The sequence below is a fragment of the Danio aesculapii genome, chromosome 11, assembly GCF_903798145.1.
Source record: "Danio aesculapii chromosome 11, fDanAes4.1, whole genome shotgun sequence".
NCBI classification, from domain to species: Eukaryota; Metazoa; Chordata; class Actinopteri; order Cypriniformes; family Danionidae; genus Danio; species Danio aesculapii.
In genome coordinates, this window is record NC_079445.1 from 40,569,153 (window position 1) to 40,595,188 (window position 26,036).

The window sequence follows — 26,036 nt, forward strand, 5'->3', positions numbered from 1 at the left end:
TTTCATTCTAATTTAATTCCTATTTTTTATTTTATTTTTATTACTTGTTTTATTAGCCTAGCTGCATTTATTTTATTCTTTTATAATTGCTTTTTAATTGTTTTATTTTATTTTATTTTATTTTATTTTATTTTATTTTATTTTATTTTATTTTATTTTATTTTATTTTATTTTATTTTATTTTATTTTATTTTATTTTATTTTATTTTATTTTATTTTATTTTCCAAGCTGCATTTATTGAATTCTATTTTGATTGCTTTTTAAAAATATATATATATATTTTCCTGGAGCTCAAATATTAGGTTATAATCAATAAACAATAACCAACAGATAATTTTCCCCCCTTATTTTCTTATACACACATGACATATTTTATCCATCACAAAGGTTGCTTTGTACACACGCAGAATCCAATTTTCTCGGTCTCTGCATTCTTTCATAATTTATAAAAGCCATGTGTCCTGGAAACCTGTTGTCATATATTAATATTAATGACCCAAAACAAACATTATCACCCAGCATGACTGATCACACTCTGCACAAATGTTTACATCTCTCTGAACAGCTGGAACTGAGTTGTGCAGGTTAACCTTAAACAGCTGCTGTGCTGCTGGGAAAAACACCTGCAAAAACAGAAGAAAAAAACAACCCAACAGAAGCAGAACTTTGGCCCACTTGCCCCTGTCAGCCTCTCCCAGCGCAGAGCGAGAGTTATTTTGTGTGTGGAGGTGACAGCTTTGCCTGCCAGCTCTCTGTTTCAAACAGCTGGAGATTTGTGCGTGCGTCTAATACCAAAATGGCCTGAATTGTTGTGGTTTGTGTGCTAAAGGTTAAGAGGTCAGGCGGAGCGGCTGGTAGTCAGTGAGCATTAAAACCTGGAAGATTTAAATAGAAATGGATATTCATGACAGCGATCAGCAGGTAGAGATTGATTGATTGATTTGATTGATTGACTGATTGACTGATTGATTGATTGATTTGATTGATTGACTGATTGACTGATTGATTGATTGATTTGATTGATTGATTGATTGATTGATTGACTGACTGACTGACTGACTGACTGACTGACTGACTGACTGACTGACTGACTGACTGATTGATTGATTGATTGATTCCTTCATTGATTCATACATTCATTGATTCGTTGGTTGGTTTATTGATTGGTGCGTTTTCTTCATTGATTGATTTGTTCATTGATTGATTTGTTGATTGCTTGGTTGGTAGATTTTTTTGGTTAGGTTGTTCCTTCATTTATTAATTTGTTCAATGATTCATTGGTTTGTTTGTTTCTTCATTGATTGATTCATGTATTAATTTGTTGATTGATTCGTTGGTTGGATGGTTGGTTGGTTCATTGATTGATTCGTTGGTTGGATTCATTGATTGATTAATTGGTTGGTTTGCTGGTTAGATCATTCCTTCATTGATTGATTGATTCATTTGTAAGTTGGTTGGTTGGTTTGTTCTTTCATTGATTGATTTGTTGGTTGGTTGGTTGGTTCGTTCCTTCATTGATTCGTTCCTTGATTGATTTATTGGTTGGTTGGTTTGTTCATTCATTCATTCATTGATTTCGTTCATTGATAGGTTTGTTCGTTGGTTGGTTTATTCCTTCATTGATTGATTTGTTGGTTGGTTTGTTCCTTCATTGATTCGTTCCTTGATTGATTTGTTGCTTGGTTGTTTACATTTACATTTAGTCATTTAGCAGATTGGTTGTTTGGTTGGTTTGTTCGTTCATTCGTTGATTGATTTCGTTCATTGATAGGTTTGTTTGTTGGTTGGTTTATTCCTTCATTGATTGATTCGTTCATTGATAGGTTTGTTGGTTTGTTCATTGATTGATTGATTCGTTGGTTGGTTGGTCTGTTCATTGATTGATTAATTGGCTGGTTGGGTCATTCCTATATTGATATATTCATTCATTGATTGATTTGTTGGTTGGATGGTTGGGTCGTTTCTCCATTGATTGATTCATTGATTGATTGATTTGTTGGTTGGTTGGTTGGCTCGTTGGTTCGTTCCTTCATTGATTGATTTGTTCTTTGATTGATTTTTTTTGGTTGGTTGGTTTATTGGTTAGTTGATTAGTTCGTTGCTTGGTTGGTTGGTTCACTCATTGATTGATTCATTCATTCATTGATTCGTTGGTTGGTTGGTTCGTTCATTCCTCCATTGATTTGTGCATTGATTGATTCGTTGGTTGGTTTATTGATTGGTTGGTTTCTTTATTGATTGATTCGTTCATTGATTTGTTGGTTGGTTAGTTGGTTCATTCACTGTTTATTTCATTGATTGATTTGTTGGTTGGTTGGTTCGTTCCTTCATTGAATGATTCGTTCATTCATTCATTGATTTGTTCGTTGGTTGGTTTGTTCATTGATTGATTCGTTGGTTGGTTGGTTCACTCATTGATTGATTGATTAATTGATTGATTCTTTGGTTGGTTTATTGGTTGGTTCGCTCTTTCATTGATTGATTCGTTTATTGATTGATTTGTTGGATGTTTGATTGGTTGGTTTGTTCCTTCTTTGATTGATTTGTTCATTGATTGATTTGTTGGTTGGTTGGTTTGTTCCTTCATTTAATGATTCGGTCATTGATTGATTTGCTGGTTGGTTGGTTCACTCATTGATTGATTGATTCTTTGGTAGGTTTATTGGTTGGTTCGCTCTTTCATTGATTGATTCGTTCATTGATTGATTTGTTGGATGGTTGATTGGTTGGTTTGTTCCTTCTTTGATTGATTTGTTCATTGATTGATTTGTTGGTTGGTTGGTTCGTTCCTTCATTGATTGATTCAGTCATTGATTGATTTGCTGGTTGGTTCGACACTTCATCGATTGATTAGTTGGTTCGTTCGTTCCTTCATCGATTGATTCATTTATTGATTGATTTGTTTGTTCATTGGTTCGTTACTTCATTAATTGATCTATTAATTTATTGATTTGTTGGTTCATTCCTTCATTGATTGATTCAATCATTGATTGATTCGTTGGTTGGTTAGTTGGTTCATTGATTGATTCATTGGTTGGTTTGTTTTATTACATATTTCGTTATGTATTATTTAGAGTATTGTGTAGAGTTATTTTGTGTGTGTAGGTGACAACTTTGCCTGCCAGCTCTTGGTTTCAAACAGCTGGAGATTTGTGCGTGCATCTAATGTCAAAACAGCCTGAATTATTGTGGTTTGTGTGCTGATGTCGCACTAAAGGTATTTAGAACATGTGGAGCCAATTTTAGTCAGTGCACCCTAAAACCTGGAAGATTTAAATAAAAGGAGTCAGGAAGATGAATGGATATTTATGACATCATTCAAGGGTTTTAAAAGCAGGTAAAGATTGATTTGTTGGTTGGTTCATTCGTTAATTCATTTGTTGATTCATTCATTCAATCGTTCGTTCGTTCATTCATTGGTTCATATTTTGTTGTTACTGTTTATTTCAATATTTAGTTTGTGTCCTCATCTTACCTTATTGTATTCTTACCTTATTCTTATTGTACTATTATATGTATTTTACTCTGACCTTTAGACTCTTTAATGGAGACATCTTGAGGACTTAATTTGACAAACACTCATTCACACTTACTGTCCTTCTCATCTCCTATTCTTAGGACCCTTAAATCTGTCCCCAGCGGTGTGGTGACACAACTAGCGCTTGATTAATTAAACCACTTGATTTTAGTTCTTGGTTTGTCCGAAAGCCTTAAGATGGAGGTTCCTGGAGGACCAGACTCAGGACCACTCCATGACCTGAATCCCCGTTAATGGTTCTCTCACCTTCCCTGCCCTTCTCTGGCAGCGTTTCCAGCCAGACTCTCTTAAAGTGTGCCAAACCCAGCCAACATCAATCTTTTGCCTCAGTAGATGCATTTCCATAACCCGTCAAATTGAGCAAATTGAAAATATGCCTAATGGAAATGCTTCAAGTTCGCAGAAACACTCATATACCATAAACAGTTTGCGTGACATGGTTTTTAAGGAAGTTGAAAAATATTTTTAATAGTAGGTTAAAGTCATATGATCTTTATTTAAACATATAAGTTTTATTAGTACCCACATTTATTGCTCACACAATTTCAGATACAAAAATTGTTCGGAAATGTCGTCATTCTTAACAAGATTTAGAAAGTATCGCAAAAGTTTCATGCACATCTGTAATGGATGCATGCATGGTTCTCCTTGAGAAGGGATCTGGACATCCACCAATCACAGCGGCCTCTGGAGCAGCTTCTCCACAAAGTGCAAGCGAGACTTTGTCAAATGACAGTTAAAGGAAGCATTTATCTTTCCTCCGCAACGAGTCCTGAGCGCGCTGTCGGTCTTCTGCTGCACGCACGCAAACGCTATGATTAATGGCTCAATTTCCTCTCCCACTTTTTAAAGTGGATTGTCAATTTGCTCTGTGTGATTTGGTGACGTTTCATCTACTGAGTGGGTGGGGAGACAATGTAAAAGATTGTGGATGAGCGGTTTGATTAGGATTATTGAGACGGCAGCGAGGAGGGACTTCATCGCCTTTTTTGGCTGTTGACCTTGAGAGAGAAAAGAGAAAGAGTCTTCGGTTTGATGCTGAAAGTGCAGCAGATGACATCATCGCACTGGCATGCAGACCTGGACCTTCCCGTCATCTCATCTTGCACTGCCAGCAGAAGTTTTGAACCCTAATATCATTTTTGAAGGAATCTTTCATGCAATGTCAGCTGCTACCGGACATTATGAGTGCTTCTTCCCTCTCTATTTTTAAGGGTGCTTTCAGACCTGTAGATCAGCTGTTTTTTGTTCCGATACAGGAATTAAGTTGTGACAATGTTCCTGCTTTGTTCTTGGTGCAGTTCACTTTGACATCGCTTTCACAAGTTTCTAAACAGACAAAAATCATTAAAACAAGTCACGTGCGAATAAACTCTCCTCATATTATCAGAGTTTTGTTTATTTTTCGGAATTCCACTCAGCTGTCACACATTATTGTGTACTCACTGGCCACTTTATTAGGTACACTAGTACTGGGTTGGACCCCCCTTTTGTCTTCATTCATTCATTCATTTTCTTTTTGGCTTAGTCCCTTTATTAATCCGGGGTCGCCCCATCGAAATGAACTGCCAACTTATCCAGCACGTTTTTACGCAGCGGATGCCCTTCCAGCTGCCACCCATCTCTGGGAAACATCCACACACACTCATTCACATTCATACACTACATATTAGCCTACCCAATTCACCTGTACCGCATGTCTTTGGACTGTGGGGGTCTTCTTGCTGTGAGCCGACAGCACTACCTACTGCGCCACTGTGTCGCCCCCTTTTGTCTTCAGAACTTCCTTAATCCTTCATGGCATGGATTCAACAAGGTACTGGACATATTCCTCAGAGATTTTGGTCCATATTGACATGATAGCATCACGCAGTTGCTGCAGATTTGTCGGCTGCGCATCCATAATGCGAATATCCCATTCCACCACATCTCAAAGGTGCTCTATTGGATTGAGATCTGGTGACTGTGGAGGCCATTTGAGTACAATGAACTCATTGTCATGTTCAAGATACCAGTCTGAAATGATTCATGGTTTATGACATAACGTTATGTCATCTTTAGAGGATGGGTGCTCTGGTTACGCTGGTTTGTTCGTTCGTTGGATTGCATTGCATTGCTTTCTCACTACAACCCAACCGCTCTAGAGTTCATTTCAACTGATAAACACATCATTCAGGCGATTTCAGAGAGATTGTTTTGGCATAGGTCAGTGCAAAATTGCAGTTTCACATATGCCCAAACAAACCAAGCTAACGGGGAAGCACGCCAGGTTTCGAAACAAACATCTAGATGTGGAAGCACCCTAAGTCCAGACTTAAGACACTTTTCTATTCTGTTGCCTTCCCAGGCTCTTAATCTTTATTGTTCAGTCTTGTTGTTCATACTATTATTTTAATTTTAATTGTTTTATTCTGTTTTTGAATGTGTGTTTTGGTTTTGTTCTGCACTTAATTCCGTGTCAAACTGAATTTAAATGTGCCTTATAAATAAACTTTACTCATTTACTAATAACACAGTAAATTATATATATATAAAAAACAATTTTAAGCTTTTTCCATTATAATATATTTTAGAACGTCATTTATTGCTGTTGATTTTTCAGCATTATTATTCCAGTGTCACATGATTTATCAGAAATCATTCTGAAATGCTGATTTGGTTCCTTTTTAATCAACTGAAACTTGAAAAATAGATATTTGCAAATACAAATTAATTTGAACAACAGGTAGGCACTTACAGTTAAAGTCAGAATTATTAGCTCCCCTTTGAATTTTTTTTTCTTTAGTCAATATTTCTCAAATGATGTTTAACAGAGCAAGGACATTTTCACAGTATGTCTGATAATATTTTTTTTCTTCTGGAGAAAGTCTCATTTGTTTTATTTCGGCTAGAATAAAAGCAGTTTTAAATTTTTTTAAACACCATTTTAAGGTCAAAACTTTTAGTCCCTTTAAGCTATATATTTTTTTCGATATTCTACAGAATAAACCATCGTTATATAATAACTTGCCTAATTACCCTATCCTGCCTAGTTAACCTAATTAACCTAGTTAAGCCTTTAAATGTCACTTTAAGCTGTATAGAAGTGTCTTAAAAAATATCTAGTCAAATATTATTTACTGTCATCATGGCAAAGATAAAATAAATCAGTTATTAGAAATGAGTTATTAAACTATTATGTTTAGAAATGTGTTTAACAGAAATTGAGTAAGAAATAAATAGGGGGGCTAATAATTAAAGGGGCTAATAATTCTGACTTCAACTGTATATTTCCCTCTGATTTCTTTAGTGTAAAAAATGCTGGGTTCCAGACAGTTTCTTTATGTCTTCCCAACACAAATGGGTTCATTTAACTTAACAATTTAAACAAATTTCAGTGGATTGAACATAAAACTATTAAGTTGCCCCCAAAAAGAATTATGTTGTTTAAACTCATTTAAAGAAAATTAAACAAGCAGTAAAATAAATTTTGAGTGTTCTTCTTTTGTTTCCACTTTTTGCTCTTTTTCTTTTGTTTTAATTGTTTAAATTTTCTTTTTATTTATGTATTTTACTTTTGACCACTTTGTGTTCTTGCTTAATAAAAGTAATTATTATTATTTAATTTCTTAATTTAATATTATTAAATTATAATTAAGTAATTTCTTCTGTATCCAAACTTAATATGTTATATTTAAATTAAAATTAGGATCTTGTGACACTTGAGATAAAGTAAACAGTAAACTGTTATTTATTGTATCTCTGCCATGATGACAGCACATAATATTGTTCTAGATATTTTTCAAGATGCTAGTATTCAGCTAAAAGTGCAATTTAAAGGCTTAATTAGGTTAATTAGGTCATGCTAAGGGTTTGTTCTGTACTCAATCAATGAAAAATATTGCTTAAGGGGGCTAAAAATATTGACCGTAAAAAAAATTAATAATAATTAAAAACTGCTTTTATTCTAGCCAAAATAAAACAAGTTAGACTTTGACTAGAAGAAAAAATGTTATAGGAAATACTGTGAAAAAATCCTTGCTCTGTTAAACATCATTTGGAAAATATTTGAATAAGAAAGAAAGATAAGATGCTAATAATTTTTAGTTCGACTGTATGTTGTATTTTTGATTAAATCAGTACAATCTGAGCAGTAAACGGACAAAGATTTTATTCAAAAATTATAAAAAATATAAATAATATACAAATTCTTACTTCAAACTTTGGTCCAGTGGTAGATGAATCTTCGCACTTTACTCTTTCCAATCCTGTGCATGAGTTTGCCCTCGAGGAGCCAGCGTAGCGTTACACAGATTGGAAGTGATGGTGTGCTCAGAACTGCTCTGACCGCTCCAATTTATAACGCCTGCTGCTTGAAAACGTCTGAGTGTTGGTTTAAGCACGTTTGCACAGTTCAGCAGGGTACGCTCCGGCTAATATTCATTTCGGAAACTGCCAGCCGTCTATGTAACGTAGGATTTAAGGGCACCTGTGGGGACCGTGGCAGGAACCAAGTGTGATGGAGTCTTGTGCTAATGAATCAGGGCACATATTCAAAAAGGATCTGTCGTGCGAAATTTTCTTCACCCTGCAGCAAATTGTAGAGGAGAGTATTTTGAGCAGAATGAGGACTCTCTCCGGCTTTCTTCACGGCGCCTCGGGGAGCAGTTTGGGTTTAAAGTGCATTGGAGCTTGGTCAAATAAGAGCCAGTTTTAGGATGACCCTCAGCACAACTCCAAGGCCTCCATCGCCGCCTGAATTAGAAACTTAATATGAATTATGCAGAATACATTCAGAGATGTAGGATTTTACAAGCCTTGTATTAGGCATTTTAGTTACTTTGATACTGAGTGTAATGTGGTGGTCTGTCTATACATGCAGATAACACTCTCTCATTGCTCTGTACAAGGTGGCATTTATTAAATGTAAAAAAAATTGTTAATATGAAAAGTTGAAAAACTGCTTTCTTCTATGTAGTTTCAAATTAAATTATTATTCCAGTCAATATTGCTTTTATTACTATTACCATTAATAATAATAATAATAATAACAACAACAACAACAACAACAACAACAACAATAATAGCAAAAATAACAATAAAATTTAATATTAGAGTGATTTCTGATGAATCATGTGACTGAAGACTGGAGTAATAATAATTAAAATCACTGGAATAAATTATTAAATTAAATGATAAACTACTTTGAAACAGTTATTTTATAGTGCAATAACATTTCACTATTTTTACTGTACATTTGATGAAATAAATGCAGCCTTAGTGAGCAGGAGAAACGTATTTTAAAACATTTAAAAATACTGAACCCAAACTCATGACTGGTGTGTCTGTATATATATATATATATATATATATATATATATATATATATATATATATATATATATATATATATATATATATATATATATATATATATATATATATACATAGATAGAGATAGCTAGATAGATAGCTAGATAGATAGATACTGTAGATAGATAGATAGATAGATAGATAGATAGATAGATAGATAGATAGATAGATAGATAGATAGATAGATAGATAGATAGATAGATAGATAGATAGATAGATAGATAGATAGATAGATGTGTGTGTGTATAAATATATGTGTGTGTATATGTATGTATATATATATATATATATATATATATATATATATATATATATATATATATATATATATATATATATATATATATATATATATATATATATATATATATATAAGAAAAATGCATTATTTTTCAGTATTTTAAAGTGTGATGTTAGAGAAAATAAAAGGAATTATCAACTTACTTCATTAATTATTTCTGGTTTTATTTTTACTGTTTACTGGACTGTACCGTGAAAATGTCCAATGGTGTGACAAGGGACCAATAGGCAATAAAAATGCAATTTTTAAAGAAAAATGTATTATTTTTCAGTATTTTGAAGTGTGATGTTTGAGAAAATATAAGGAATTACCAACTTTATGAATTATTTCTGGTTTTATTTTTACTTTTTACTGGGCTTAATGTCCAATGATGTGACATGGGACCAATAGGCAATAAAAATGCAGTTTTTGAAGAAAAATGTATTATTTTTTATGGATTTTGAAGTGTGATGTTTGAGAAAATATAAGGAATTACCAACTTCATTATTTAATTCTGTTTTATTTTTACTTTTTACTCTACTGTACCGTAAAAATGTCCAATGATGTGACATGGGACCAATAGGCAATAAAAATGCAGTTTTTGAAGGAAAATGCATTATTTTTCAGTATTTTGAAGTGTGATGTTTGAGAAATAATAAGGAATTACCCACTTCATTATTTCATTTATTAATTTTTTTTTTTACTTTTTACTGGACTTTACTTAAAAAAAAATGTCTTGTGACAAAGGAAAAATAAAAAAAAACTACTCTTGATAATATACAAATATACATATCTATATACATATAGAGCGATTTCTCTTCATTGTTGGACATTATTGGCACATTGCATTAGCGCACCACAGATCTCATAGCAAGCGACTTTGATTTTTCCTTTTTTTTTGATGTACAGTAATTGCCATTTTTGCCTTGACTAATTCCAGTCTGTTAGCCGCGGTCAAACAACAAAAGATTGAACTGAACTTCAGCAAGCCGGCTTGATCACTCCACCAAAGCGCTTCATCAAAGAGCGACTGACACTTTGAATTAATAGCTGAAGTAATTGAAAACGATAGTCGTTACGCCTTATTCACAATGCCAAATCCACACGTTTAGTGCTTTGCAACCTCGAACGCTTCCTTTAAATAAACCTGTCAGCGAGTCATATTGTTCACGACTTCTTCTCTTTCATTTTCGGGAACAACAGAGAGAGACGGATGGCAGCCCTGGCCTTTTGAAACAGGTAGCAGGATTTGCTCATGTCTTCCTTTGGTGGCGAATTGTTAGAAGTGTTTCAAAAGATCATTTTCACAGGAGGCCGATTTGCATTTCATAAAGTTTAGCAACAAGCATTTGTGATGAGAGAGAGAGGGAGAGAGAGAGAGAGAGAGAGAGGCAGGCATTGTCTGGAAGGCGGAAGACTCTTCAGTTCGTCTGGATTCCCTTTTTTTTTCTCACACGCTTCTCTTGACTCCCGTTTACCCCCTACTATAGTTTAAAGAGTGCTTTGAGGAGTTTCAGATTTGTCGGCTTCTGAGTGGCAAACTTGGAGGCTCTCATTGGCAGTCAGAGTGAGGCATCGGCGCCGCCCTTCAGGTTAACTGCGGGTTAGGGAAAGAGCCGCCTGGAGCAGCTTCGCTAGAAAACCAGCGATTGGCCCTCGGGGTTTATGGAAAGGCGGAGGGAGGGGGAACGGAGAAACGAGGGAACGGGGAAGGGATGTTCTCTGGCAGAACGCTCAAGCCCCGAGGCCTTCATCTTCATTTCAATGCAAAACGACTTTGTCATATAATCTCTTTGGTGACTACGGCTCTGAGTTAGGAGCACGGAACAGAGGAATAATAAGGCAATGAGAGCAAAGAGAAGGGGAGGAGTGCTGGGAAAGTGTAAGGAGTGCACAGAAAAGCAAGCTTATCGGGAAATAAAAGAGGGAAACTAGGGTGAGAAGGGACGGTTAAGACTAGCATGCCACTGAGAATTGATTCCTGAATAAACAGAATTTGACAAAGGCCCGAGTCCCCAATGGGCTGTATTTGTCTTGATGCTTGTTTGCCAAATTACAACGGGTCATTGTTTTTCATTCGGTCAATCAACGGCAGTGCCAGGACACTCCCAGGGTCCCAGCGTAGCAAACAATCGGGCGCTATAAAATGGAGGCCTGGCCCAGTGGTAAACTGGATAACAATGGAGTGTGTGTTGCAGTCACATAAGACGATGGACTGCTATGGCTGTGGTTTCATGAGTTTTTGAGTGATAAAACTAGCAGATTTATAAACCCAATAGATAACCCAATAAAATCTCACTCTCCACAACACTAGCTGGACAGCTCCTCTTTCAATTCGACACCGAAAATGCTTTGTAATATTTATTTATTTCTTAAATAATATAAAGGGCGACACGGTGGCTCAGTGGTTAGCCCTGCCCCCTCACAGTAAGATGGATGCTGGTTCGAGTCTCGGCAAGGCCAGTTGGCTTTTCTGTGTGGAGTTTGCATGTTGTCCCCTTGTTGGCGTGGGTTTCCTCCGGGTGCTCCGGTTTCCCCCACAGTCCAAACACATTCGCAATAGGTGAATTGGATAAACGAAACTGGCCGTAGTGTATGAGTGTGTGTGATCGTGAGAGTGTATGGGTGTTTTCCAGTACGGGATTGCAGCTGGAAGGCATCCGCTGTGTAAAACATATGCTGGACTAGTTGGCGGTTCAAGCTACGGTCACACTGGGCTTTGTGTGTGCGAAATTCTGTCTTGCGGCGCTGCGAAAAGAGGCGGGATTAAACAAGATGATTAGACATCAAAAAAGCGAGCGATTGCTCCATGCTTTAAATTTCTGTCCGAGAGGTCCTGTTTTGATCCTCGATTGGTCTCATGCAGTCAAGCGATGCAATTTCGCAGGCCAGAGTTCACCAAGCTTGAACTTTGCACTGCAGCGAGCTGCGAAACTTAACGCATGACCCTGCGTTTCCGGTCTGACGCATTCGCATGCATATGAATGGAAGTCTATGGGAGGAAAAGCCCAGTGTGACTGCAGCTTAATTCCGCTGTGGCACCCCAGATTCATAAGGGACTAAACCAAAGGAAATTTAACGAATTAATGAATTTATTAAATAATATTAAGTTATTTTATAAGATTTTATAAATTTATAGTGATAAATTATGCTGATTTCCACAGAAGCTAATTAAGTGACCACATTTTATTGACGGTATCATTTTATTAACTGTGAATGAATAAAGAGATGTCAAGAAAGTTGCCATGACAGCACAGATGTGCTATTGAAAGCAGCAGGAACAAGTATACTACTGTAGGTGACACTTTCATATGGCCATTACCATGTTTTTGGTTTCTTTTGTTAACGTCAAGCTTCTCAGGACCCTTGTTGCCTATGGAGGATGAGGGAGCTCTCGGACTTCATCTAAAATAGTTTATTTGTGTTTCAAAGGTGTGCTTCAGGAAATTGAAATTAAATGAGGGTAAGCAATTAATAAAATAATTGTCATTTTTAGATAACCTAAGCCTTTCATTTGTAATTGTGCTTTGGCACCAGATTTATACATTCAGTTTTTGACTCAAAATAGCTTCAATTGTTATTTATTATTGAAACTGAAATTAAAAAGCGCTCCCTGACCAATTCACAACCCAAGTATAGACACTCGTGTTTAGGAACACATCCGCTTCCCTCTTGGCTCCTCAATGCAGAGCTCATTTCTCCTCTGTTATGCCCATCTCTTCCCTCTTTGCCTTCAATAATGAGGGCAGCAGGGTTAAATTGGCACTGCACAAGTTGGCATCTCTAAATTGAAACCAAGAGAGAACATTGCCAGTTGTGTTCCCATACACTTTCCTGGGCCTTCTGCCTGTTCCCAGAGCCGAGCCAAGAGAGCATATGGCCGCATGTAGATACACAGTGAATCTTTCGCGTGACTGTCATCCGGACACTCTAGCCTCCGCTCTGTTCTGAAGAGTGTCCTGATGCGTCTGCCACTTGTTATCACAATCCCATCTCTTTAGCCACATTGACCTTCATGTTTCCGCGATGTAGCTGTTAATATATGGGCAGTTGACAAACAGGCAGAAAAAATGCTTGTTTTCTGCACAATTTTTAAAGGAAAATGTGTTATTATATAGTTTGAAGTGTGAAGTTTGAGAAAATATATGGGATCGCCAACTTTTATTGTACTTTTTATTGGATTGTTACGTTCTTTTAGATGTTAATATTAAACTAAGGGTATTTAACATAACATATAATAGTTGAGTGTGTGTGTGTATCAAATGGAGGAAGAAAGAAACGACTGAAAACCACTGCAATATCACTGCAATTATTTATTGCCCATACTTCCAGTTAAACCAGTGAAAATATATTGTACAGTGAAAGAAAAATATTTATAATAAGTCAATGATAAGTTACCTGGGGGAGAGGAAGTAGTTAGACGTGCTTAAATCAAAGAAATAAATATAACAAAACCCACTAACTGTATTCAACAAACTAAACCAAATATGAAAAGCAAAACATGAAAAGAAACATCTTCAACGTACCAAACGTCTTAACTAAACCACTCTGACTAAAAACAAAACATACACAAAGCTGCACATTCTCCTGAACCTAATAAACTAATACAAAGATGAATCTCGGTGTTGTATATGTATATCGCGTGACTTACTCACTCCTACACCCTCTCAGAGGTTTCACTCAAACATGTCAGTTAACTGGACAAGTTTACAAGCAAACACACTGCAGTTTTCAGATCTCAAAACTTTAGACAAGAGAATCAACAGCCTGATCTCACGAGAAAACGTAAGTATTTTACGTTTTGACAGTTTAGTGGCTAATTTGTACGAATTCGTACGAGTTCAGTCGTACGAAATTGTACGATTTTAAAAAGGAGGCGTGGCACCTAACCGCACCTCTAAACCCAACCGTCTTTGGCGGATGAGCAAATCGTACTAAATTGGACAAATTAAATCGTACGAATTCGTACGAATTAGCCATTAAATCAAAAAGTTACGAATTGCCGTGAGATTGTGTTGGAATTAAACACAAGCAAAACACATTCTCACAGACTAGCCCTCGCAAGAGAGACTGTCCTCACAGAGACCCACAGAAAGAGTAAGAGCGAGATGGAAAGAGATATATATATATAGAGAGAGAGAGAGAGATCGCCATTGCAGGTGGGCTCGGCTTTTAAACGATACGCTGACCAGCGATTGGTGGCGCAAACCCAGCGTCAGCGGCCGACGTCATCAGCACGAAATGCGGATCCTCCAATGCCTGTACCTGTAACACACACATGAAACGACACACTCATATACAAACAAACGCACACACATATGCCCGAAATACGTTCTGCAAGCGAACGTAACAATTGTACCGTCTTTTGATGTAGCAAAAATTAAGAAAAACAACTCTTAATAATATACAAATAGCTTGAGAGCGATTTATCTTTATTGTTGGAGACTTATCTTCATATAGTAGGGGCTGATCGACTTTTCGAAGTACATAACAGTAACATAAAAGTCGAGTCGGCGTCGACACAAGATGCAAATATTTAGCAAAATGCCACAATTTGTGATTTATTTGCAGGACAAATATATTCACATGCTGTTTGACAGCTCATGATATGTTGCAAAAACAATGCAACATTACCAATGACAAAATTTTGTGCAAAACAAATGCATTGTCAACAATTTCATTTAGTCAATAACGCAACATTAGCACGGGCTAATTTTAGTGCCGAATAAATGCAGTCAGCACATTGATCACTGCACGTTCTAGTAGGGCTGTGCAGGATTTGAAAAACCATTAATCGAGTAAAACGATTATTGCATCATATACCGCCCCTTTCCAGTTGTACACAGTTGTTGCTCTGAAAAGCTCACTTTAACGTGAGCATTACTAAAAGAATCTACTGTAATGTAACTTTTGCTGCACGGGATGCACATCGTTCATTGATGTACATTCGAATCGGTCATGTTTTTAAAATCGTGAATGAGACCGCATGCTGTTGTGTGTGTGCGCTCAGCGTCAGAGACGAGCAGAGCACACACATCTAAAGTCATCTTAATGTGAGCGCTTTAATAGTCAAATAGGTGTCAAAACTCTGTGTTTAGTGATTATTCATATTAACCCTTATTTGTGTAATAAACAAACGAGTTGAGAATCAAAAGACATGTAAAGTGAAACCATAAATCCGAACGGTACTGCTCTTAAAGTGACAGTGCGCAATAATCCTGCTGCCGACTGTTTTTATAATTAATCAAACAACCAAAGGAGAAAATCTCTCACTGCTCTTGACTGAAGGACTTTTGTAGCTAAAGTTTTTTTTCTTACAGTGAAGATGCTTAAAGCACAGTTTGTTTCATATTTTTATTCTATTGTATTTATTTTTCTTTCCTTATTTACAGGGAGGAAAATAATTGTATATATACAGTTGAAGTCAGAATTATTAGTCCTCCTGAATTATTAGCGACCCTTTCCCCCAATTTTTGTTTAATGGAAAGATTTTTTAAACACATTTCTAAACATGATAGTTTTTATAACTCATTTCTAATAACTGATTTCTTTTATCTTTGCTATGATGACAGCGAATAATATTTTACTAGGTACGGATAATAATATTAATACTAATAATACTTAATATTAATAAAAATTAATATTAATACTAATAATATTGACCTTAAAATAAGTTTCAAAATATTTAAACCTGCTTTTATTCTAGCCAAAATAAAACAAATAAGCCTTTCTCCAGAAGAAAAAATATTATAGGAAATACTGTGAAAATTTCTTGCTCTGTTAAACATCATTTGGGAAATACAGTCAAAATCATTTTGACTTCACTTGTAATCGTTTTGAATAATCGTGATTACAATTATGACCAAAATAATTGTGATTATGATTTCTCCCATAATCGAGCAGCCCTACGTTCTAGTAAGTATATAACAATATCAGATATATTAGTGCAAAGTAATGCAACACCGATTCATGACATGGCAAAGTGTTAATGCACGAAAGACAAGATTATAAGCCATCCCTGTCAACTCTGGGATGTAAAAAATAAGGGATATGCCCACCATAATAAGGGATATCCCCCACCCCCCTAAAAAAAATCCCCTGATGTATTGTCAAAAGCCCCTGATTTTTGGAATTGTATAACATTTATTTTGTTATCCAAGTACTTAAAATTACCACATACATCACGCGCATTCCACTTAACGCAGCTTTTGTGTCGGGTATTTAAAGTCAGCTGTTCAGAAGTACCTGTTTCTACCGGCAGGTGGGAGTGGGACTGTTGTCATGGTTGTCACAGGGCAAGTCTTCATTCATTCATTCATTCATTCATTCATTCATTCATTCATTATTTTGAGGAACTGAAGCTCATGAGGTAATAAAACAACTATTTCGCGAAACTGAATAGTTCTAACAACTGATGAAGCTTAATATTTGTTTTCACAGTGTAAAATATGTGTAGCTTTGGTGAAATAAAATAACTGTAATCAATGGAATGTGCGTCATATCAATGAAAATACATATCAGAGTTATTCAGAAAAAAACAATTGTATTAGCTTTCTAGATATGATATAGATATCTAGACATCTATATCTTGATATGATATAGCCAGTCACGTCTGTCTCTGTAATAGTTAAATCACAGTGAGTTCATGCATCTTGCATATAATTTTATAGCTATATTCTACTGTAACATGCTATGTCAGCTAGCATCGGATTATCAATCAATTTATTCTTATGAAAATACCTAAAATGGCTGGAAGAACACAGTTAAAGCCTTTTTATGTTTATTCGGATCTTATATTCATATAAATTTAAAGAAACAGGCTATTTAGCAGGGTGAATTAGGACTTTTTTTTTTTTTAGGGGGGTAGAGATTGACTTCTTTGGGGCTATAGCCCCACATCCATTTCGACCCTGGCATGGTAATGGCAGAGCATTAAAGTCAACTAGTCTAATTTTATAGTTTATAAATCAAAAATTCTGAGACAAAAACTTCACATCATGGGCTTCACAGGGGGCTTCGGCCACATGATCTTAAATGAAATTCTTCAAGTAGTTAAAGTTTTCTGTGGAATTGCTTGTTTAAAATTAGCGCATAGTGTTTTCAGTGACAAAATACATAAGGTTCTTGTGTCTTATAGAAATATATGTATATACAAAATATTGTCATTTACTAAAATAGTCACAATAGGCCTGAGCTATTTATTGATGATTCAATGATTTTCTTTTAATTTATAAGAACTATAATCTATTGAATTATGCTTGTCTTTCCCAAAGACAAATACATTTTTAACGCCATGATACATTTTGAATGATGGCAATGCTAATTCTATTCATTTTTGTCATGTTTGACTGAAAATGCAACATCCTGTCAACAGCCATATATGTGATGTACGTTGTGTCAATATTGGTGAAGCACTCATTCTCCTCACGCGTTGCTCAAATGAGCCCACTGGTGCATAAAATGAGATCGCTCTTCAACTGATCTGAAAATTCAGGCACAAGTAACTCATGCGCACGTGAATGTTGTCTTAACCCTTGTGTGCTGCTGTTGGAGATGTTTTCATCCACTCTGGGGTGATTTTGGATCTTAATTTGGCCACAACATTTACTGTTTGAGCAAATGCAATGATTGTTGCTTACAAATCTTATCTTGACACATATTTTGGGAAAATGCATAGAAATAAAAAAAATAATTATAATAATTAAACAATACACACAACAATAAATTGACTACCCTTTCATTATGTTCGGGCTGTTTTTGACCCCATTGACTTTCATTATAATGACATTTTTTGATTGCAATATTTTTGACACCATATAATCATGCATTCTTGGTTGTTGCTGGTTTTCCCTGTTGGAAAGAAGCCAAAATTGTTTTACTGTTGATCATCAGTTGCAGTGGAATAAAATCTTACTTTTTGGGTTAAACATTTATGGTTATATGGAGTTTAATGTGTGTGTGAGTGTAACTGTGTGTTCACATCGAAGCATCACCATTCGCTTTGGCCACCCTGGCGACAACGCTGTCTGCCTTAACAGCTCCGGCATCGAGAGCGTCAAAATCCCCTACATTGATCTCACATTTAAAGGGGCCATTGCAGCATATCAGCAAATCACTTACATTCCCGAATATAAAAAACATGCTTTATAGCATGAAACTGTTGCACCCCTTTTATCAAATTCATTTAACTACAGAAGATCAAGTTGCTGCATGTGGTGTGGCTTTGCTTTAGCCAATATTTTCTATATGTCTGAAATATTCTGAAGCAGCAATACTGGTTTGTATTGTCATTATAGTTAGCATGAGATTCCTGCTTTAAAAAAAACATACAACATTATTTGCACATCAGTAACTCACTAGTAATGTTTTATTTTTGTCCCTTTAAGAAAATATCACAAATAACTGGAGATCCGGTGACAGCAATATTTAAACTATTGGGAACAACTGTTGTCAGAACCAAAGTTCACTATGACTGTGTTCTCTGGACTCCTCTCAAGAGGTGGACTTCTACATGCTGATTGCTTGACGTCGAACCATGTCATAGCTCATTACCATAAAGTTGACTTGATTTCAACTTAACTTGATTCACGACAACTTGTTTTTGCACAATGTTGTTATTATTAGTAGTATTATTTATTACATGCATATTTATATTTGTTTTATTAAAAACAAGCTTAGATTTGTCCACCTGTTGGGTTTTGAACCATATGGAGCATAGGACGTGTCTTTGGATATAACTTTCCACCTACAAAGTCCGTCATGTAAATAGCAAATGCATCATGGCGTGATGCAACTGACTCCTGAAGGGAATGGGAGATAAGACTCTGATTGGTTTATTCTCAAAACACACCTATGACTCATTAAGAGAATAAGCTCAACCCTGTTAGACCATGCAAGCGGAAGCGGATTTTTCCTTCCTTAAAATAGCAAAAGTGGATTTGGACATGCCCTTAATGCTTTTGCTCCCTGCGCTCGGACTTTGCGCCTAGACCGTTAAAATAGAGCCCTAAAAATTACAACTTTGATCGCTTCCCAGTCGCGTTGTCGCGATACTGGAATTCATTACCCACCGGTACTAAAATAAAAAAAAACGTCCATTTCCCTAAACATTTGAGTGCTGTTGAGCACGTTCTTAAACAGCGCTGATTTGCCACTGTGTTCAGGTTCTCAACAGAAATGACTGTGATTGGCCCTGAAGGTCATCAATTCACCAAACTCACCAGTGTTATGCAAGCTATGTAGTGAGCTAAGCTATTAACTACTGTACTCTGCTTAAAATGTAGCTTAGCTACATCTAAGCAATTTTTTAAATTGTATATTTTTAAATTGAAGCAACTTAAATCCAAGTCAATCATATCTTAGAGATGAATAAAACTGTCAATGAAACATATGGGGCATATGCTCTACCAAACAGAAACAAAGGATAGTATATAACAACAAAAACTAAAAATCCAAAAAAAACCAGCTATTACACATTTAAAATACTATAGTAATTTATAGTAAATGAAAATATTTCAGAATGAGCATTATATTGTGTATATATATATTTACAACTCTTTATTAATGTAGTGTTATTAGTAACTATTGTGAACTAATAGTAATTATCACACACTGTCAGAAATAAAGGTACGCAATCTGACAATGGGGTGGTACCTTTTCGAAAGGTACAATTTTGTACCTAAAAGGTTCATATTAATACCTCAAGGGTACATATTAGTACCTAAAAAGTACAAAAGTGTTCCTCTTAAAATTTTTAGGTACTATTACATACTTTTGTGGTACCAATATGGACCCTTCAGGTATAAATGTGTACCTTTTGAAAAAGGTTTAGTACTTTAGTAAAGTACTACTTTAGTAAAAGTAAAAGTACCTACCGTCACGCTACCACCATGCTACTGAGAAATGTAGTTAAGCTAATAGCATCACTACTTGTAGCGACACTACTGCTCAACACTGGAACTCACCGCTGTTTACTGAGTGTAAACACAGATACAGGGACACTGGAGCGTTCAAAGTCACGATGATCAGCCAGTTTGTCTACAAGCTGGCATACGAGCGATCCATTGATGAATTGCGGCTTTAAAAAGCTCCAGTGTCCCTGTATCTGTGGTCAAACGATAGCAGGAAATGGACATCTTTAAAATTTCAGTATCGATTAGTACCAAATTCCAGTATCATGACAACCCTACTTCCCAATCAGGAATGCATGATTATTTGGTGTCATGACTTTGCAATCAAAAAAATCTCATTATAATGGAAGTCAATGGGACAAAAACAGTCACCAACACAACTAAAGGGTAGTCGATTTAAAGAGTACACAAGGGTTAAGTGCTCTGCTGGTGGTTGCACAACGATACGATGCAGGAGTTGATAGTGGATATGGCTTTGCAGACTGGAGATGTGATTCTCCTCTTGGCTCTGTGTAATCTGGCTCCTGACAGCTACTCAGCGGGGAGTCTGAACACTTTACCAATGCCCCGGAGCGACGGATGAACGATGGTCATCGCCGGGTCATCTAGAAACATCCGTGACTCTAGTATCTGGGCCTGGAGATGGACGGGTTGCTCATACTAATGCTTTTCACAAGACCACACTGCGGGACAACACACTCGCTAGCTTTATATGACGGTGTTTTGTGCTGGTTATTCGGGTATTCTGGGTTTTATAAGGACTGCGGAGGAAAGCTGGTCAATTTTACAATGCCTGAGAGAGGTAGAGAAAGTCTGTCAGCTTGTGGATACATTTGATTGTAACACTTTTAATAGATCTGAGGACATCTAAGCTGTTTTTCTTGTTGCTAATCAGCCTTGGGTCAGGCTTTAGGATCTGCTCAGTATATCTGTGTTTGTTCGGTTGTTTTATCATTGTATGAATGCTGTCATCATGTTGGATTGTTTCCTGTGCTATGAATCTATCTATCATTATATTGTTCTCTCTGACCATTTATCAATGCATCTATCTATCATCAAAATTTTCTTTTCATCCATCTATTTATCCATCCATCCATTGTTATTTTGTTCTTTCAATCCATCCATCCATCCATTCATTCATCCATTCTTTTTTCCATCCATCCATCCATCCATCCATCCATCCATCCATCGATTCATCCATTCTTTTTTCCATCCATCCATCCATCCATCCATCCATCCATCCATCCATCCATCCATCCATCCATCCATTATTTTGTTTTTCCATCCATCTATCATTGTAGTTTTATTTTTCATTATATCATTCCATGCATTTATTCATCCTTATATTGCTATTTCCCTCCATCCATTTTGTTCTTACCATCCATCCATGCACCTATTGTTGTATTATTCTTTCAATCTATTCATCTATTATGTTGTTTTTTCAATCATCCATTCATCCATCATATTTGTTCCATCCATCCATCCATTATGCTGTTTTTTTAAATTCATCCATCCATCCATCCATCCATCTGTCCATCCACTCACCTATCCATCCATCCATCCATCCATCCATCCATCTATTGTTGTTTTACTTTTAATCCATCCATTCATTCATCCTATTTGTTCTATCCATCCATCTTATTTTTCCATTCATCCTTTGTTATATTGTTCTTTCCATTCATCCAACCATCAATCTATCCATCCGTCCATCTATTTATCCATCCACCCATTTGTCTATCTATTTTTCCATCCATCCATCCATCCATCCATCCATCCATCCATCCATCCATCCATCCATCCATCCATCCATTATAATGTTCTTTCCATCCATCCAACTATCCCTCCATTGTTATGCTGTTCTTTCAATCCATTCATCCATTATGTTGTTATTTCAGTCGATCCATTCATTCATCATATTTGTTCCATCCATCCATCAATTCATCATGTTGTTCTACCAATCCATCCATCCGTCTACCCACCCATCGATTTATTTATTCATTCATCCATCCATCCATCCATCCATCCATCTATTTGTCCATCCATCCATCCATCCATCCATCCATCCATCCATCCATCCATCCATCCATCTATTTGTCCATCAATCCATCCATCCAGCCATCCATCCATCTATTTGTCCATCCATCCATCTATTTGTCTGTCCATCCATCCATCCAATCCTCATTATATAGTTCTATCTATCATTAAATCATTCCATTCATCCATCTTTCCATCCATTATTATATTGTTCTTTAAATCCATCCATCCCTCCACCCACCCATCCATCCAGTGTTATGTTGTTCTTTAAATCCATCCATCCATCCATTCATCTTATTTATTCTCTTATACTGTTCTTTACAGCCATACACGTCCATCTGTGATTATATAGTTCTGTCATTATACTCTTCTGTCCATCCTTCCTTCCTTCCTTCCTTCCTTCCTTTCTTTCTTTCTTTCTTTCTTTCTTTCTTTCTTTCTTTCTTTCTTTCTTTCTTTCTTTCTTTCTTTCTTTCTTTCTTTCTTTCTTTCTTTCTTTCTTTCTTTCTTTCTTTCTTTTTTCTTTCTTTCTTTCTTTCTTTCTTTCTTTCTTCATTCCTCCTTCCTATTTTTTTCTAGCTGTCTAATCATTGTATAGTTCTATCTATTATTATATAGTACCATCTATCCATCCATCCACCCATTCATCCATCCATTCATTAATATATATTGTTCTATATGTCTGTTAATCTATTTATATCTATTGTTTAATTTGGAAAGCTTACATCACAGTTTTATTGAACTTTATTGATCACAGAAACATGATTGAAGGAGCCTATATATAGTACAGCCCTATTCTAAACGTTTCTTCACCTTGATCTGTTGCAGGAAATCGCGGCCTACCTGATAACATTTGAGAAGCATGAAGAGTGGCTGACGACATCCCCCAAAACCAGGTAAGAAGACACGCGAGCTGATGTTTCCTCATTCGGAGAGCACAAAGAGTTACCTGAAAGGCTGAGAGGGTACGCCTGGCAGTTCCTGCACATTTCGTGGGCATGTGCAGACAGATAATGGAATATTAATGACTATTTATAATGCAAGATGTGGCCAGGTCTATTAGCTTAATGCCGTCTTTGCTCACCAATGCCATTAACGTGGGTGGTAATGCGGTGAGATCGTAGAACATCGCCCTACGGTGATAAGGGCTCAGCACGAAATTTACAGTGTTACTTGATTTACAGCAGCAGCCGATAATGAAAAAGCTTTTTACTTTTAATGCCAGTTTCTATATCTATCCTGAGAGATAACAGCTGTGATATGATGATGAATGCAAATTAAGATAATAGGAGGTTATATATGAAAGCCCGCGTCAAGAGCGACAGAACGGCACGCCGATTAATTCTCAACTTTGACGTTATAAATGTTTTGAGTGCAGTGTGTTTCTATAGAAGGCCTTGCAATTAAATGTGACATAAGGAACTTCGTTGGAACCAAAAAGAGCAGTTTTGCATGCTTATCTGCAGATTCGTTTGGATTTATTCATAAACAGAAAACTGTGGAAAGGCCAAGGTCTTTATTTGTGAGGCAAATCGAGGGGAAGGCGAAGAAATCACCATGGGGTTTTGAGTTCAAGAGCTGTTTACATGGACAGAGGTTACCTGGCCGGCTTCTGGACCTGTCATTCATGAACATGTACACACATACACACTCGTATTTGTAAGTATACCGAGTTGAAGAGGCTTTTTTGAGCACACAGGCGTTCGAGTGTTTCTGAAACGAACCTTGTTTTCTTGTGTAACCGTATTTAGTGATTCAGCTCTGACATCAGAATACCAAATGACTCATGATTTGTTTGTGTGTGTGTTTGTGTGTGTGTTTCTTTTTTACGTGGGCACACAGACACGCACACACTGCCCCCAAAACATATTTTAGGAGTTAAGCTGCGCATTAAAATGCATTTGGTATCACTGCATTGAATTACAAAACATGAAGTAGCGTCATTTATTCAAAACGCACGCTTTAGAAGCAGAATAAATTTAGATTCTTTGTTGTTGTTTTTTTATTATAACACTATTTATAAATTTATATATTTTTTAAATGTATTATTTTTTAAATTTATTATACTATTTATATTTATTAATATACTCCTTCAAGTAATTTTTAGCTGCATTACATTTACACAATTGTGTTTCGTTTCGCTTCTTGTTTTGTTTTGTTTTGTTTTGTTTTGTCTTTTGTTTTGTGTTTTGTTTTGTTTTGTTTTGTTTTGTTTTGTTTTGTTTTGTTTTGTTTTGTTTTGTTTTGTTTTGTTTTGTTTTGTTTTATTTTGTTGTTTTGTTTTGTTATCTATTTTGTTTTGTTTTGTTTTATTTTGTTGTTTTGTTTGGTTTGGTTTGGTTTGGTTTTTTTTTCTTTGCTTTTGTTTTATTTCGTTTAATTTTTCGCTTGCTTTTGTTTTGCTTTGTTAATGTTTACCTTAACTGTAACATTTCTGCAATGATCCAGTTTATAGGCTTTAAATATAATTTCAAATGCAATGATATTAAAATATTTCTAGTGAAACTGAATTTAAATGCCTTTAAATGCTTTTTTTAAAATATCAAATATAAAAACATAAATAAGGTTTATTGGTTTACATCGAAATAGTATAATAAATTAGATGTGTTTTACTCGAATACTACAGTTATTTTTAATTTACCATAAAAACAGGAAAAGATTGAAGTTGTTGAGATTTGTATTTAAATGTTTTTGAAAGCAGTCATAATGCTGCATTTATTCAATTAAAATTACACTTTAAAAAAGTCAGTTATTTAACTTTTTTTTTTCTGTCAGCTGGGGTGCTGACGGAAAATAGGAAAATAACGGCCATTAAATCACAGACATTTAATGTAAAGTAACAGACACTAAATTACAGAAATTTACTTTTTATGTAATTTACATTGCATTAAATTTATATAATTTACTGTCTGTTATTTTACGGTAAATGCCGGTGATTTATCAGCCATTGTTTTACGGGTTTTTTAAAAAACTTAAAATAATGGATTTTTTCTACAGTGTACAGCAAACAAATGTTCAATAATAGTATTGGTTAAAATATTAGTACCATTAGTTTAGTATTGTATAGAGATATGTGTTGTATTATACAGCCTTTCACATGCATTTTATTCCTTTGAAAAACTGAATTTTTAGTCTTAATGTCACAGAGTAAGTCTTAATGTCTCATGACCCTTCAGAAATAATTCTAATATTAGTATTAATAATTATTATTATTATAAATAATTAATAAAAATACATAATAATAATAATAATAATAATAATAATAATAATAATAATAATAATAATAATAATAATAATAATCATGCAGTTGCTGCAGATTTGTTGGCTGCACATCCATGATGCGAATCTCCCGTTCCTCCATATCCCGAATGTGCTCTATTGGATTAAGGTATGGTGACTGTGGCGGCCATTAGAGTACAGTGAACTCATTGTCATGTTCCATGATAAAACCAGTCTGGCCATTCTCTGTAAACCCTAGAGATGGTTGTGAATGAAAATCCCAGTCGATCAGCAGTTTCAGAAATATTACGACCAGCCCATTTGGCACCAACAACCATGCCACGTTCAAAGTCACTTAAATAAGCTTTCTTCCCCATTCTGATGCTCGGTTTGAACTGCAGCAGATCGTCTTGACCATGTCTACATGCCTAAATGCATTGAATTGCTGCCATGTGATTGGCTGATTAGAAATTAGCGTTAACAAGCAGTTGGACAGGTGTGCCTAATAAAGTGGCCGGTGAGTCAATTTGAACGCATGTTTAATAATGCCACTGCTGTGTAAATGAACAGGGAAGATACATAATGGAAATGGTGATGTGTAAATGCCAGTTAGACCCCAAAATTTAAGCGGTAATGTTTTAAAAATGCTTAAAAAAAAGAAAAGTTTGATTTGCTTTTAGAGATAATCTGCGTGTTTCCATT

The 26,036-nt window shown here is 35.6% G+C and overlaps 1 protein-coding gene across 1 annotated transcript in view; it reads left to right on the forward strand.

Moving 5' to 3' along the window:
- The window catches only part of LOC130237101 (calmodulin-binding transcription activator 1), a 575,132-nt gene that overhangs the window by 306,672 nt on the left and 242,424 nt on the right, over window positions 1-26,036 (forward strand). Inside the window, exon 4 of the mRNA XM_056467908.1 lies at window positions 22,944-23,011. Within this exon, the coding sequence (XP_056323883.1) occupies window positions 22,944-23,011 (68 nt within the window). The remainder of the gene's footprint in view (window positions 1-22,943; window positions 23,012-26,036) is intronic.